This window comes from Dreissena polymorpha, chromosome 2, assembly GCF_020536995.1.
Source record: "Dreissena polymorpha isolate Duluth1 chromosome 2, UMN_Dpol_1.0, whole genome shotgun sequence".
In the NCBI taxonomy this organism is placed as follows: Eukaryota; Metazoa; Mollusca; class Bivalvia; order Myida; family Dreissenidae; genus Dreissena; species Dreissena polymorpha.
This window is the reverse complement of record NC_068356.1, coordinates 151,151,578-151,169,784: the sequence shown is the minus strand read 5'-3', so window position 1 is coordinate 151,169,784 and position 18,207 is coordinate 151,151,578. Positions and strand designations below refer to the sequence as shown.

At 34.3% G+C, this 18,207-nt stretch overlaps 1 protein-coding gene across 2 annotated transcripts in view; it reads right to left on the bottom strand.

Moving 5' to 3' along the window:
* Positions 1–18,207, bottom strand: part of LOC127869450 (uncharacterized) — a 76,474-nt gene that overhangs the window by 5,099 nt on the left and 53,168 nt on the right. The window contains exons 11-20 of one of the 2 annotated variants that reach the window (XM_052412029.1): positions 17,309–17,440; positions 15,869–15,989; positions 15,056–15,091; positions 11,778–11,869; positions 10,742–10,883; positions 8,943–9,035; positions 7,259–7,375; positions 6,895–6,957; positions 3,963–4,041; positions 180–246 (exon numbers count right to left, since the gene is read on the bottom strand). In XM_052412029.1, the coding sequence (XP_052267989.1) occupies positions 180–246; positions 3,963–4,041; positions 6,895–6,957; positions 7,259–7,375; positions 8,943–9,035; positions 10,742–10,883; positions 11,778–11,869; positions 15,056–15,091; positions 15,869–15,989; positions 17,309–17,440 (942 nt within the window). The remainder of the gene's footprint in view (positions 1–179; positions 247–3,962; positions 4,042–6,894; positions 6,958–7,258; positions 7,376–8,942; positions 9,036–10,741; positions 10,884–11,777; positions 11,870–15,055; positions 15,092–15,868; positions 15,990–17,308; positions 17,441–18,207) is intronic. The other variant, XM_052412030.1, reaches the window with a different exon arrangement.

Sequence of the window (18,207 nt, the reverse complement as noted above, 5' to 3'; positions counted from 1 at the left end):
GCTCAAATTAATACACACAAAAATGATGTTTTTTTGTTTGAGAATTCCACTGTATGTTAAAGAAATACTGAAACACATCTAGATGGGAGCCGTTCATCAATTATCATGATTAAAGTAGAATATATTCATTTTGATGGCAAGGCCATGTTTGTATGATATAAGTATGATACCAGCCATACCTCTTGTCTCATGGTTTTCAGTTGCATAAGAAGTCTACCATCAAACTCCATAAAGGCAGGAATGCATCTAAAACAAAATAAAGTCATTGAAAATATTGATCAAATCCAAATATATCCCAGGCAAAGATAACATATAGTGGAAATTTTTGGAGCGATTTTTTGTTAAAAACATTTTGTTTTGAATTGTTATAAAGCATAAACAAGAGCACCGCATAACGGATGCCAACGCTTGGCTGCAGGTGCAGTTTTGAATAAATGAAAGCCTGTCAGAATTTTTTTTTAGGTCACAGTGACCGTGACCTTTGACCTAGTGACCCAAAAAGGGGTGTGGTGTGTAGAACTCATCACGGTGCATCTACATATGAAAATTCAAAGTTGTAGGTGTAAGCACTTTGATTTAAGAGACAAATGTCAAAGTTTTAGCACGACGTGGACGGCGAGCTGGCTATGACAATTCCTAAGGTTTTCTCCAAAAACTGCCAAGCTAAAAATGCGTTGCTTTTGTTGAATGATTGAATATTTTGTTCACTTGATTTGTCTGACATTTTCACTGATTTTCACAGCAGTAAAATTAGATTGATATATAATTCATATAAATAAAAAATAAAAAAATAAATAAATGTATAGTATTTTTTTCATTATTTTCTTTCACCAATTTAATATTTGATGATATCAATGACTCACTCAATGATTTGGATATATGTATTATATCTTTCATAAATATAAGTTACTTATTCATATATGTATGATATCAATCACTGACTTAGTGAGTTTAATGGTTCAATGATAAAAATTACTTAGTATTTGAGTTAACTGTTTGCCATAATATCAATAGCGTACTTTGCCATAAATTCAATAACGTACTATGTAAGTTTTCAACATCTTTGATATCAATTAGTTTCTCATTGAGTTTGATGATTCTGTGATAACACTAACTCACTCAGTAAGTTTGTTATATCTATGATATCAATGACTTTCTTTTTCAGTTTGATCTATGATAAGAATAACTTACTCAGGGCATTTTATGTCTATGAAACCCATGTTTTACTTGTTAAGTGTAACACATCGTTGCTATCAATATTACAAACACTGTCACTTTTAAATATTTATTACGTCAAGGACTTACGCGGTAAGTATCAACGACGTACTCTGTGAGTTTGATATATTTATTATATGAATGACTTACTTGGTTGGTTTGATATATCTATGATATCAATGACTTACTCTGTTGGTTTGATAAATCTATCATATCAATTAATTACTCTGTCGGTTTGATAAATCTATCATATCAATGACTTACTCTGTCAGTTTGGTATGTCTATGATATCAATGACTTACTCTGTTGGTTTGGTATATGTATGATATCAATAAATTACTCGGCGAGTTTGATAAATCTGTTACATAAATGACTTACTTGGTCAGTTTGATATATCTATGATTTAAAAAATTTACTCAGAAATTAATATGTCTGTGATATCAGTAACTTGCTAAGTGTGTTTGATATATTGATTGTTGTAATGACTGATTTGATGAAAGCAGTGATAGATGACAAAATTATCCAGTGAAAGTAGTAAAGAACAATATAGCCAAAAAGTTACAAGTATAAATATATATTACAAGCATATCTATGATATCACATACTTACTCAGTACGTTTGAGTTATAAAATATATCAATGACTTATTCGGTGAGTTAGATTTACCTATGATATAAATGGCATACTCTTTGAGTAACATAATATGATATATGATATATCAATGATTAATTCATAGCGTTTGATATCTATATCAACGACTGACTCTGTATCTATGTTATTAATGATTAATTCATAGAGCTTGATATACATCTATGATATAAATGAGTAACTCAGTGAGAATGATATATCTATGTTATCAATGACTTACTCAGTGAGTGTAATATATCTATCATATGAATGACTTACTCAGTGAGTTTGATATATCTATGACTCCAATGTCTTACTCAGTGCGTTTGATATATCTATCATATCAATGACTTAATCCTATGATATCAATGACTTACTCAGAGAGTTTGTTCAAATAAATATATACAGGGATAATATTTTTTTCGGTTTTGTCAGTCCTTGACCGATTGGGGTCATGAAAGACCGAATGAAAATCCCAACTAGTCGGTCCGACTATGTTTGCTAAAATTCCCATGTCATGAAATCGATTAAATCCCTATGCATCTTCACTATAGGCCGTGGATTATTTGACAACAAACTATAATGTACACGAATTATTTCTTAATTATTTGGTGTGTTATTGTCAGTCGCCAACCTAGGCACAGACATTTAATTGCTTCAGTGCATGTTTGTTAGCTATTATCGAGTCGACAACAATTTAAAACATCGGTATAGACTTATGAAAAAGTCTGATAAAAGAGCACACGAAACAACAATAAAATAGCAAATGATAAAACCAGTTGAGAAAACTCGTTCCATTAAAAAAAAAATGACTAAGAGAATTTAACTTGTCCATTTATTATACCACCTTCATGAATGGCAAAATCAATGGTATATATTTTAAGGTAATTTGTCATGATTTCGGACATTAATTTTCGGATACTTTTTCCCCATTTATATCCGGACCGATTGATGTTGCGGGAAAATATGATCCCTGTGTATATATATATATATATATATATATATATATATATATATATATATATATATATATATATATATATATATATATATATATATATATATATATATATATATCATATTAATGACATACCCAGTGAGTTTGATATATATATGATATTACCAGTAATGACTTTCTATGTGAGTGGGATAAACATATGATATCAAAGACTTACTCAGTGAGTTTGATATATCTATGATATCAATAACTTACTCAGTGAGTTTGATATATCTATGATATCAATGACTTTCTATGTGAGTTTAATATATCTATGATATCAATAACTTACTCTGTGAGTAAGATATAGCTATGATATCAATGACTTTTCAGTAAGTAAGATATATCTATGATATCAATGACTTACTCTGTGAGTTTGGTATATCTATGATATCAATGATTTACTCTGTGAGTTTGATATATCAATGATATCAATTGCTTACTCTGAGATTTGATATATCTATGATATCAATAACTTACTCTGTGAGTTTGATATATCTGTGATATCAATGACTTACTCTGTGAGTTTGATATATCTGTGATATCAATGACTTACTCTGTGAGTTTGATATATCTATGATATCAATGACTTACTCTGAGATTTGATATACCTGTGATATCAATGACTTACTCTGTGAGTATGATATATCTATGATATCAATGACTTACTCTGAGAGTTTGATATATCTATGATATCAATGACTTACTCTGTGAGTTTGATATATCTATGATATCAATGACTTACTCTGTGAGTTTGATATATCTATGATATCAATGACTTACTCTGAGAGTTTGATATATCTATGATATCAATGACTTACTCTGAGATTTGATATATCTATGATATCAATGACTTACTCTGTGAGTTTGATATATCTGTGATATCAATGACTTACTCTGTGAGTTTGATATCTCTATGATATCAATGACTTACTCTGTGAGTTTGATATACCTGTGATATCAATGACTTACTCTGTGAGTTTGATATATCTATGATATCAATGACTTACTCTGAGAGTTTGATATATCTATGATATCAATGACTTACTCTGAGAGTTTGATATATCTATGATATCAATCACTTACTCTGAGAGTTTGATATATCTATGATATCAATGACTTACTCTGTGAGTTTTATGTTTCTAAGCCACTTGATGAGCTCCTCCTGACCCATGCTGAAAGCTACCGAGTTGGAAGGAGTGCCTAACAAAATAAGGAACATTTTTACACTGGAAATTTAAAAAAAAATAACAAAAAACAAAACATGTAATCATGTTAACAACAAAATAAATGACTTCACGAGACATTGACGAGATAGAAACATCACAGCATTAGCTTGTTCTTTATTAAAAGAAGGAAGGGGGTATGCTTATTCAATATATAAATGAATGTTGTCTAATAAAAATATTTCTTACATAATAATTCCCAAGGACAAACAAAAATAAGTCCGGCAGCTAAGAAAAGTATATAATAACAAAATATAGCTCATATGAAAAGTGCCAAATTATTTCACAATTTATATAATGCTTGCAAGTCTATAATTATTGCACCTCGTTCTTTGAAAACTTTGTTTAATGCTTGTGTGAACAGTGTTGTCCAAGACTAGCCTGCGCACTCAGTACAGCCTAATCACTTTCATGGAGTTAAAGGAAGTATATTCTCAACAGAATCCATTCTAGGTGAGAAGTGTTGTCCCTGATTAACCTGTGTGGGCTGCACAGGCTAATCTGGGACAACACTTTACGCATATGCATTAAGCCCAGTCTTCCAAAAACGCAGCTAAATTTATTGGCGTAAATAATTTTTATGTCTGATTTTAAACCAACTCGAGCTTGCGTTTTCATAAATTTAAATAAGTACTCAAAATCAATTATAATTTCTTACACATAGTTTGCTTAGCCAAACATTATTTCATTGTCAATTTTTTTAACTATGGAAGGACACTTGCTGTTGCATTGGCGGATGTGAGCCAAACATCCTTATTCTTACAATTCAAGGCCAATGCAACAGGCAAATCAAACTCAAGCGATTAATTGTATTAAGTGCTCGCATGATTGGTTGTAAATAGTGCTCATTTTTACATTTAAGACTAGTTACATCCTTAAAAGTAACATTTGCCAGCATGAACAATACAACAATTTTACCTAAAACTTATTCTAAGTATATTTGGTAAAACAAGGGATAAACATCATGTCCAATATGAATAATAAATACATTAAAACATGTTCAAAGTTATATATGAATGTAACAATGTCCTCATATATATTTTGCCTACCACAGAATTTACAAACATCACATAAAATAAAACAATAACACACGTTCCGTCACCGAAAAACAACAACAACATATTATGGTCAACACCAATTATTACAAGAAATACCAGTAATAGTGTTTGAAATAACACTTTGCATAAAGAATGTCACTTTCACACAAAACAAGTTTGCATTGGGTTACCTTCATTTTCATGCAACAACCTCATTGAGACTTTTTCTGACAAAGAAATATAGTACAATATTTCTATCCATATTGCATGTATTAATATAGTTTTAACCCAGCAATAATGTGTTTAAAAGTTTGTACGAGTGACAAAAAAATTATGACATCAACAGATTAAATATTCTACTTTGATTTTTCATACATGAATTGAAAAAACACAGCATTTCCTAAATGAAAATATACATGAGGAATACTAGGCTTCATGCATGCGAGTAAAGTGTCATCCCAGATAAAGCTGAAAAGTTGGCTCATCAGGGACAACACTTTCAACCTAGACTGGATTTTCTTTTAGAAAAGACGACCTTTGAATAAAACAAATCTATAAAAAGGAAAGTACCGTTCTTGATCATCCTATGCAGACCTCACATGCTAATGTGGGACAAAACTTTACTGCCATGCATTAAGCCTGGTTTTCTCACACCACGGCTTATAAGAAGTAAGAATCCACATTAACAAATGTGGTCAGTAAATAACAAAGAATTTAAAACCTTTTTTTTTGCTTGATTGCATGGAAAGCCTCAGGCTTTTGAGTCCATTTCCTAGGCCTAAAACCAGTACTTGGTGTCTTTGGGGGAAATCTAAAGAACGCTCCCACAGTGGGGATCCAACCCATGACCACCTGGACCACAACTTATCCATAACACCACTGTGACATCACAACAAAGAATTACTTTAACTGTGAAAGGTTTATAAAAAAAACGCCAAGCAATTTAAGAGGAATTGAGTCTACACAATTAAAGTAAATTTATATAAACAGTGGAAAAAATAACAAGGACCATTACTCTGCAAAATTTGTGGCAACAAAACGTCCTTACTTTGTGATCATTTTAGGTCACTCAGATATGAAAGTTTGAGCGTAATCTGTGAACCATTATAAGAAGAGTTGACTACACAAATCTTCATGGACTACTAATTCTATATAAGACAAAAAGTCAAATGGCCATAATCTTGCCAAAACTATCAGAGTGAAACTTCTATTCCTATACCTAAATCCACAATTTTGGTTATTCGGCTGTGAAAGTTTGAGCGATATCCAACCAGCATTTAACCCATTTAATCCAACCAGCATTTAACCCATTTATGCCTAGCCTCTAGAAAAAAGGCCTTGGCAAACAGCGTAGACCCAGATGAGACGCGGCATGAAGCGGCGTCTCATCAGGGTCTGTGCTGTTTACTTAAAGGAATTTCTGTAAGAAATATTCTAAATATAGAAATAAGTATACTAGACAACCCTAATTTTGGAAATAAATTGATCCAATTTAGAAGGATGGGAGAGTCCACTAGGCATAAATGGGTTAAGGAGGAGTTGAGTACGTCTTACAACCGATTGATGGACAAGTGCAATAACTATTGGACAAGTGCAATAACTATTGCCTACATTATGCAGGTGAAACAATTCTAAGCGGTGATTGCTTAAGAAATGATTCAGTGAAAGTAGTAAAGTACAAGTGTGCCAAAAAATAACTGGTATGAACAATTTCACTTAAAAACAGAGGGAATGCAAACTGTTCAAAAAGAGTAGTTAAAAAAACAGAAGTCAAGCATGGAGAGTTCAAGTACCTGGGCTGGGATGTGAGGTCAAGGAATTTGTCATCGTCATGGTGATCGGACCGTCTGCTGTGTCTGAAACAAAACAACGCTAATACAGTCATAATATCAAAGTAAAACATGCTTTATCTAATATATATATGATTTGAATAAATTTAATCAAATTTATTTTGAATTTTTGTTATAATTTCCATTTACTTCATTTAATCACAATAATAATATTGCTGAAAATTCAACATGACAAGCTTTGCATTTATTCACTAGCTTGTTCTACCATGTTTTCTCCCATGATAGCTATACAATATCATAACCATGTATAAAACTATGCTGACAGCCCCATTAGGCTTTGAATGCAGGAGCTATAAGAATTCCCTACCTGTTGAAGGGGTCTGATTAAGGTCCACTTGACCACGGCCCCGAAGCTCTTTCAACAACCCAGTAAATGGCTTTTCAAAGGGATACTTTCCACTGAAGTCAAAGAACAGCTTTGCCCCTGAAACATGTAATATAATAAAAAATACAGACCGTTGTCAACAATAAAACTCGTCATGACAAAACCTTTACCAATTCATGAAGTTTTGGAAAGATAAACTGAAGAAGCCTATTTTGTCTTTATTTGAAATTCAAAATGCACTGAAATTTTGTAGTTAATGTAATGCTCATTCGTCCACCAGACCATAAACATTGACTTATTAATTAATACCCAACACATATACATATACAAATCTTCTGACATACAACAAAAGAAAAATCTTTATTTATTTATTTAACAATAATAACGAGTGTAATGATTCTTTAATCTATGACATGTCTCAGTGTCTATACATGTGGGTCCATCCGAATAACACTGCATGACTATCAAATACAAGTCTAAGCCATCAACTGCTCTAGTATTTCTACATGGATAAATAAACGATGTACTTTGTATAAGTCTTGAATAAAAAATCTGTCTGTTTTTAACAAGAGTTCCGCTGTTGGAGACATATGCCCCCCAAACAGGACTTTGAACTAGTGACCCTGATTTTAGTAGGGAAGCAGACAACGACAACGAGCGAGGCATGGTATTGTTATGCGCATGGGGGGAGGGGGGTTAGAGGGTTAGGGAAAGGAGTCGGGTTAGGGATAGGGGTCGGGTTTGGGTTACGGTTAGCCTTAACCCCTACCTTAACCCTAACCCGACCCCTAACCCTAACCTAACTATAACCCAGGCTTATCTCCCCTATACCATGCCTCACTCGTTGTAATTGTCCTCTTCCCATTTTAGTAGGGGTCATCTACTGTCCAAGGCAAATGCACACATAAAGTATTAAGCCAATTGTTCAATTCATTGAAAAGCAATTGATTGGAAACAATTTTCACACTTATTGTGACAGAGACCTTGAACTTTGACCAAGTAACCCCACTTTAAACAGGGGTCATCTTCTGTCCAAGGCCTATGCACATGGGAAGTATCAAACTAATCATTTGATTTGTTGACGAGTTATTGATCAGAAACGATTTTCCCACTTATGTTGACAGTGACCATGACCTTTGACCTAGTGACCCTAATTTCAATAGGGGTCATGTACTGTTCAAGTCCAATGCACATGGGAAGTACCAAACCAATCGGTCAATTTGTTAATGAGTTATTGTTCGCAACATTTTTTCACACTTATGGTGACCTTGACCTTTGACCTTGTGAACCCAATTTCATAAGGGGTCATCCACTGTCCAAGGCCAATACACATGTGAAGTATAAAACCAATCAGTCAATTTGTTGATGAGTTATTGATCTGAAATGATTTTCACACGTATTGTGACAGTGACCTTCGACCTAGTGACCCCACTTTCAATAGGGGTCATCTACTGTCCATGGCCCATGCACATGTGAAGAATCAAGCCAATTCGTTGACGAGTTATTGATCTGAAACGAACTGGTCTACTGACAGACATCCAGCAAAACAATATGCCCCCTCTTCTTCGAATGGGGGCATATAAATCAAACCCATTTCAAGTACAATTGCAAATGCAATTTTATTAAATGAAATGTTCAGTAAATAAAGAGAAACTAATTGTAATACCGAGTATGAGTCCCAGCCAGCCGTCAGGCCGGTATTTCTGCTGCATCATGAGAGGAATGTACTCCTTCTTCAGTTGATATGTGTACTCCGCCTCTGAACGTGGCAAACAATAAAAACAAACATAGATATCGTATGAGTTGTGTTCTGAGAAAACTGGGCATAATACATGTGCGTAAAGTGTTGTCCCTGATTAGCCTGAGTGGACTGCATATGCTAATCTAGGATAACAGTTCAAGCAGATGCATTAAACATGTCTATACTTTTCCAACAAATCCTAAAACACACAGCTCATACCATATACTTCGGTATCCTTGACAATGCTTTAAATAGTAGCACCAACAGTGATTGAAGAGAATGTTGCCACTATTGCAATTATGTCATTCACTTTAAAATCTAAATTAACACCCTACAAGTCAATGCTTAACCTGTCCTGCAGTTGGGGCTTCTACAAGTCAATCCTTTACCTGGCCTGCAGTTGGGGCTTCTACAAGTCAATCCTTTACCTGGCCTGCAGTTGGGGCTTCTGAAAGTCAATCCTTTACTTGGCCTGCAGTTGGGGCTTCTACAAGTCAATCCTTTACCTGGCCTGCAGTTAAGGCTTCTACAAGTCAATCCTTTACCTGGTCTGCAGTTGGGGCTTCTACAAGTCAATCCTTTACCTGGCCTGCAGTTGGGGCTTCTACAAGTCAATGCTTTACCTGGCCTGCAGTTGGGGCTTCTACAAGTCAATGCTTTACCTGGCCTGCAGCTGGGGGTTGTACAAGTCAATGCTTTACCTATCCTGCAGTATGGGCTTCTACAAGTCAATTTTTTACATGTCCTGCAGTTGTGCCTTCTACAAGTCAATTTTTACATGTCCTTCAGTTGGGGCTTCTACAAGTCAATGCTTAACCTGTCCTGCAGTTGGGGCTCCTACAAGTCAATGCTTTACGTGTCCTGCAGTTGGAGCTTCTACAAGTCAATTCTTTACGTGTCCTGCAGTTGGGGCTTCTACAAGTCAATTCTTTACATGTCCTGCAGTTTGGGGCTTCTACAAGTCAATGCTTTACCTGTCCTGCAGTTTGGGGCTTCTACAAGTCAATTCTTTACATGTCCTGCAGTTTGGGGCTTCTACAAGTCAATGCTTTACGTGTCCTGCAGTTGGGGCTTCTACAAGTCAATTCTTTACATGTCCTGCAGTTTGGGGCTTCTACAAGTCAATGCTTTACCTGGCCTGCAGTTGGGGCTTCTACAAGTCAATGCTTTACCTGGCCTGCAGCTGGGGGTTGTACAAGGCAATGCTTTACCTATCCTGCAGTATGGGCTTCTACAAGTCAATTTTTTACATGTCCTGCAGTTGTGCCTTCTACAAGTCAATTTTTACATGTCCTTCAGTTGGGGCTTCTACAAGTCAATGCTAAACCTGTCCTGCAGTTGGGGCTCCTACAAGTCAATGCTTTACGTGTCCTGCAGTTGGAGCTTCTACAAGTCAATTCTTTACGTGTCCTGCAGTTGGGGCTTCTACAAGTCAATTTTTTACATGTCCTGCAGTTTGGGGCTTCTACAAGTCAATTCTTTACCTGTCCTGCAGTTTGGGGCTTCTACAAGTCAATTCTTTACCTGTCCTGCAGTTTGGGGCTTCTACAAGTCAATTCTTTACATGTCCTGCAGTTTGGGGCTTCTACAAGTCAATTCTTTACCAGTCCTGCAGTTTGGGGCTTCTACAAGTCAATGCTTTACCTGTCCTGCAGTTTGGGGCTTCTACAAGTCAATCCTTTACATGTCCTGCAGTTTGGGGCTTCTACAAGTCAATGCTTTACCTGTCCTGCAGTTGGGGCTCTGCTTGTACTTCTCAGACATACATATGAGGACCACAGCGGCATTCTCGATGGCATGGGCCATGGCGTCCAGAGTGGAACCACCCATCTTCTCAATGTCAATCCAGATTGCATAGCCTTCCGCCTACAGAATAAATATACAAGTTACAGCTTTGCATTGCCTTATGTTTAACTCATAGACATAGCTTTAGTAATATATTAATACACTGTAACTCCAATATAGCAAGGTCAATGGGGTCCAAGCCACGAAACAGCGTTATAAACGGATCTGCGTTATAAGTTATGAGCTCATTTATTGCAGGAGGCTATGCAAAAAGGTGTACTCTAACCTATAATATAGGTCCTGTTTATTGCCATGCTGTGTTGTCATCCGCAAATACATGCATATAAACCGAATCGTATCTCTAACAGTATACATACCGCTTTTCTAATGTGGACATTTATCCAATATTCCAATAAAGTTACAATATCACTTAAAAAAATAATTATAATCTTGAACATTTATGACGATAAATATGTTTAGGAATTTCATAAACACAATCATATACATATGCCATTTTTTAGAAGTGTAAAGAGAACAGTGCATTATGGGGCAGAGCTTTCATTGGATGAGCGAATTTAAATTTAGATTGAATGCAATACGATACATGTACAACAAAAAAAAATTATTGCGTCATACGCACATGCAAAAAACGTTTATGGTTCTTGGAATATAATCTGATACTAATGGTTAGAATGATAGATCCAATGAGGCCCATCAAAGGTGTAAGGGTTTGTCACAATGAATATCAGATCATATAACATGTTTTCCTGTAAATAATTATTTTTTACTGTCTTTAGGCAAATGTCTCACTTCGTAATTTCAATTATTCATATGTAGTTTGATGTGTACCCATATAGGTTTGTAACACTCACAAGTTAATAAAAACATAAATATACACACTATTTTATATAAAATGACATTTAATTGGTTTACAAAACGTCCGGACAGCTACACAAATAATAATCCATTTCATACCCTGAGTCGATCTCGCAGTTTTAAGACCTCCACCTTATCTGACCAGGAGTAGCTGAGGAAGATGTGACGCTTGCCTTTTGCTGATGTGATCCCTACAGAAACAAAATCATATGAAGCTATTTATCTGACACCGTTTTAATCGCCCATAATACAAAATTATATTAACTGTATGTTTGCATATTATAAAATGAACATTAATGGGGTTCATTCCTTTGAAAATAAGAAGTGAATTTAATTCTAACAAACATAGCTGTATGTAAAAGCTACTTTCATTATTAAGTATAACCACTTCTCACATGTATACCAAATTTATGCAATAAATTGACATCTTCATAAAATATGCAAAACATGATTACTTTGACATTTAAAATAATGATCTGTTATTATAAAAAATATAAATTAAAACTGAAATTTAAATTAATTTTATTTGAATAAACAAGCATACATTGTACATTTGGTTTTAGTGCTGCAACAATACGCCAAAAACCGTATTGCAATATATTGTCAGTTCAAAAACCCGTATTGCAATATATCGCAATATATTGCTAATTTGTACCAAAATTATAACTTGCCAATTACCCGATAATCCCGTATATTCCAGTTTTATTGCAAATTTTGGTAAATATTTACTATATACCGGTAAATGTGCTCAAGAATTACAAGAAACACAAACATTCTCAACTTTTCTTAAGTATCAAATACATTTTGGAAATTTGTTACTATTTAAAGATGTGATGAAATAACGTCCAACCCGGGCGGTTTTTTCCACTGAACACGCGTAATTCACCTGACGTGATGTTCCCATTTTTATACAACACAAAATACACCCATACTTTCCATGCGACGTTTTACATGTCTGTATAATTTTCGCGCGCTTTTAATTGAGACAAACGATAAAGCACTTTTTATTTGAAGCTATAATTTTTTATTGTCGCATTCGCATTAAAATTTTGAAGCGTATTTCCTAAATTTAGATTACAAATTTAATAATGCTCAATTCAGAACCGAACGAAACATTTACAGCTGTGCGCAATTAATTCAACGATAATCTGTTCAAAAGTATCAAACGAATGCTCAGATGTAACAACGATACTCCGCATAATATACTTTTCAGAATGCTATTTTTACGGAAAAAAAATTAACACTGCTTTGTTTTGTTTACCTTGTTATCATTATTTCGGATGGCTTTTCTGGACGAAATGTGAATGAATTTTTGTAAAATTTCGTACCGGTATGATGAAAATCGTATCGCAATACAATATGCGGATTGCGTATTGCGATATATACCGATATACCGGTATATTGTTGCAGCACTATTTGGTTTACATTTGGTAGATAAAGGCTCTGTTAGTAAAATTGCACCAACATATTTTCTAAAATGCAATAAAAGGCCATATCTTCTCTCATTTTGATTATATCAGCCCTTGAATTAACCCTTTCAGTGCGGGAACCGAATTTTAAAGGCCTTTGCAAACAGTTTGGATCCAGATGAGACGCCACAGAACGTGGCGTCTCATCAGGATCCAAACTGTTTGCTATTCTGATAGTTTTCTTTGAAAAAAATAGAAGAAAATGCAAATTTTAGAAATTCAGCAGACGACATTTTAGCAGACGACAAATTTCCCAGCATGCAAAGGGTTAATATTCAGCTGGTGATTTATTTATGAGTAAACAGTCGTGTTTCCTTATACATTATTGTGTGATTGTTGAGTAAAATAGTAAATATAATCCAGGTCTTATTGAAGGTGAACTTAAAGTAAAGCACTAAAGTAGATAAACAAAATATCTCAGGTAAAGAAAAGCGCACTATTTTCTACAAGGCAGTTAAAAGAGACTTGCAGATTATTGTATCACTACAGTCCACACTAAAGACAAATTTTCTAACAGGGCTAATGAATAAACATATGTTATAACTACAAGCGAAAATAAAGAGGGCCATGCTGGACCTGATGCCCTCACCTGAGTTTACTTGACAACCTAGTGACCTAGTTCTTTTGACACATTACTAATTTTCCAAATTTTATCTCGATATTATCAAGATAAAGTCATAAATACGGCCACTATAATGGTAACAAAGTTTCATCAAGATTGAGTCATCAATGTGGCCTCTTTAATGATACACAGTTTTTTTCTATTATTGTATCGTGTGACCCAGTTTTTGAAGCAAATTACCGAGATACATGTATTAACTCAGGCTAGATATTCACAACACAGTTTTACAAAGATTAATCAAGATTAAGTTATAAATATTGCGTCTTAAGTGATTATCAGATTTTTCTACAATTCGACAGGGTGATCTACTTTTAGGGCTCATGTAACCCAGATTCAAACTCAACCTAAATTTAGTCAAAATAACCATTATGTTCATCACTCATAAAGATTGTGTCACAAAAATGGTTTCTAAAGTGCCACAAGTATTTTTTAAAGATTTGACTGGGTGTCCCAGTTTTTGGATACATGTGACCCAGAATCAAACTCTGTATGCCCAAGATTAACATTCCAAGCAAGTTTCAGCAAGATTGAACGAAAATGAGGTCTCTAGTACGATAACAGGCTAAAAGTTGATGCCGAAAGGCCCATAACGATTGATGCCTACCACAGTAGCTCACCATTAGTAGTTAATTACTTACTTAAGCTAAAAAAAGGCAAGGAAACATCATTATTTAGGCATGTGTGTCTGTGTCAGAACTGAAATTGCTGATATGGGTGTAAAAAGGTGTGCATGTATTCTCAGAAAGTTGATTTACAAGGCTATCAGAGAAAGATATATGTTATTTACACACACACACACATCATCATGAGAACCCCAAATATATGGAACTCTAAATGTATATACACATACATTACGCACTTGACAAAATGTATATCCTACTGTTATTTAAATGTGTAAATAATTCGGAATTCCTTTATCTAACACATGTGTAATGTAGACACATTCACTTCTTAGTTTCCATTCACCTTAACATACAGGTTTGAAAAATTAACCAAAATAAGACTAACAAATAAACTTAATTTCACATTTACCTCGTAATTTCTTGATTTGAAACCAAAAAAAGAACTTTCCAAATGTAAACCTTGCACAATATAATGTAAGCTGAGTTGAATAAAGTTTACATTGCACCTTTACATAAACAATTATCTGGATCAATAAATCACAAAGCATCAGGATACAGCTCAACAGTTGTTATACATTGATAATATCTGTAGAAGGGAGAGAAAAGACAAGACATTGGCATCAGGTGTGAGTGAAGCAGACTCAGTGGCAGTGTTTGACTTACGTCGATTTCTTTCCTGTTCGGGTTTCTGTGACTCTTCTTTATTACAACAAAATGATCCAAGTTAGTTATTTTCTAACTTACTCAGTGGATTATAATTGAATGTGAGTTGGTTACGAAACACATATCTGAGATTTTAACTAATTAAAAAAATCACAAAACTAAATAATATTAAATAATGTCTCTAAATTAACTATTAATAAATCTAACTTAAGACATGGGAATTAAAGTTAATATAACAGCATTCAAATTTCATTCAGTTTCCAAAACCATAACAAACAAATTCAAATGGCAATTCAACTCGAAAAAAACACAAAAAGAAATAACAACAGCATAATTGCGCCACTCGTGAAAATATTATTTTATATGATCACGAGCGAATTAAAATCGATATTCCATCGCATCCAACATATGTTCTGTTTATTTTATGCCTTTGTCACTGTTTATTTACATTGTAAAAGAGTTTAAATGGATAATGTTACTGGATTTATGACGTCATTTCGTCGAAAAAATGACGTCATTTCACAGTAAAACAGTGAAAAATATCGATATTTTTCACTGTTATTTTTCACTGTTTAAAACAGTGAAATACCAGTTTTATTTCACTGATTTTTCTCTATATACCACCGGAAAGCATAAAATAAAACAAATTATTGAAACTGCACATGATACATCAAAGGAAAATTTTTATTTCACTTTAAACACAAAACTTTCTTAAATAGTGACGACCTATAAATTTACTTTCATTGATTTGGTTTGCTTGTTAAACATCACAGTGTATGTAAAACAGGCAAAAACAAGGGAGGTAACTCTTACTGCTTTCTCTGGAGACCTCGTTCTCTCCCTTGATGACCCACAATGCACCGTTAGCATTGGTCTGTAAGCTCTTGTTGGTGCTGTCACCCAATTTCTTCAGCAACGTCATCAGCTCCTCATTCTGAACATGAGATATAAAATTTGGCCTTGCTCTGTGAAAAGGGGCTTTAATGCATTGCGTAAAGTGTCGTCCCAGATTAGCCTGTGCTGCAGTCCACACAGGCTAATTAGGGACAACACTTTCCGCTTGTATGATATTTTGTGTTTAAAGAAAGTTTCTTCTTAGCAAAAATAAAGTTAAGGCGGAAAGTGTCTTCCCTAATTAGTCTGTGCAGACTGCACAGGCTAATCTGGGACGATACTTTACGCACATACATTAAACCCCCTTTTCACAGAGCACGGCTGAATTGATTAATTCATTATTTCTCATAATAAGTGCAAAATAAGATGATTAAATAAACACAAAATGAACAAACAAACTTGTGTTTGTCACAATCGTGTGAAGAATAGCCTTTAATGACATTATTTTGTCATAATATGAAGCGAAAGGGCAACCAACTTGTAATTTTTAACGTACAGAAAAACAATCACACATGCACAACTTAATATAACCTGGAAAAATGACTGCAAGTTTGAAAGACGAACATTGAACATTTTAAGAAAACCTTTGTGTCTATGGACAGACTGATGGACAGACTGACAGAAATCCTGGGTGATTTTAGTACACCTCCTTTACTTTGTTACAGAATAAATGAGACGTCATTTGATTTTATGTTCATTGATACCCTACCCGCTAACTTGTACCCATCTCCCAACAGTAACATAGAGTAGGGGTATGACCCTGTATTAACACTGTATGTGATTGAAGAAATAAACTAAAATGAGCACCCCAATGCCCCTTTTCTGTGGTTAGTAATAATTTTAGATGCCTTCTTGGAACACCGAGCTTAATATAAGTACTTGAAATGTTGTAAAAGAATAACCTCTTCAATCTGCACAACATTTTCTGCTTTTATTGCATTTTAAATGAAAATTCTATAAAGGCAAAGTGTCGTCCCTTATTAGACTCTGCAGACAGCTAAGACTCATCTGGGAGGTCACTTTACACACATGCATTATGCCTTTGCATGCTGGGAAATTTGTCGTCTGCTAAAATGTCGTCTGCTGAATTTCTAAAATCAGCATTTTCTTCTATTTTTTTAAAAGAATACTATCAGAATAGCAAACAGTTTGGATCCTGATGAGACGCCACATTCTGTGGCGTCTCATCTGGATCCAAACTGTTTGCAAAGGCCTTCAAAAGTCGGTTCCCGCACTGAAAGGGTTAAGCCTATTTTCCAGACAAGGATTATTTTGCTTACTTTGCCAATAAGACATCACATAAAAACATTATTGAGCCAAAGTAAGTGGCCTTTGAATGACCAACATGCTTATGCCTACCTCCACCAGTTTTTGTCTGACATCCTTGTCAAAGGCCAGCGTCCATACAATACGTGCAGCAGAGCTCTGTTCTCGAACATCCTCATGTTTCAACATCTTTATGAACTGGGGCAATGCGTCTTCTTCTATTATCTGACATTAAATACAAACATCATAATGAACTTTTGTGGATACATCAAGATTTTAAATGTAATGTTGCACATTATCATTTTTTTAAATCTCATGAATTTCGGCAAAAGGTTTTCTTTACGCTTCTAAAATGATATATAAACATATTCATGTTTCAAAAACTAAATTAACTGTGAATGTGCATCTTTTAAAATGATATTTCTCCACACTGGAACAGCAAAATTGAATGATTGTGTCATAGCACTGAATATTCACGCTTACAGTTAAATAATGAATTGTAGCAAGACACACACAATGTTGACTGTCCATGAACGTTGAATAAACAAAAAAACACTAAAAATCATAAGAGGATGATCTTGGAACCTTATAGTGATCTTTGGGTTTCCTAATAATTACCTTGGATGTCATATTAATAACCTATGTTCAACTATAGTGTATAAATATCTACATAATATATACTCAGTATCAGTGTACTGGCAATATAAGTTGTTCAACTCACAGTATTTAATTTTACTGTCAATAAGCATTTAAAGCTATTATTATTGTGACTTTCTCTTTGTGTTTGTGATTAAATCATCATTTTTGTACATTTGTTCTTAAATAAATTTAATTTAATTCCATTGGAATTTTTCCATTCATTTCTTTCATGTTTAAAGGTATCCTTTAATTTCACCTCTTGTCATACTCTCACTGTATGGTCTGTCCTATGACAAATATCAAACAACAGCACCATGCAATAAATTTAGGCTTAACATCAAGTATTGTTGGCC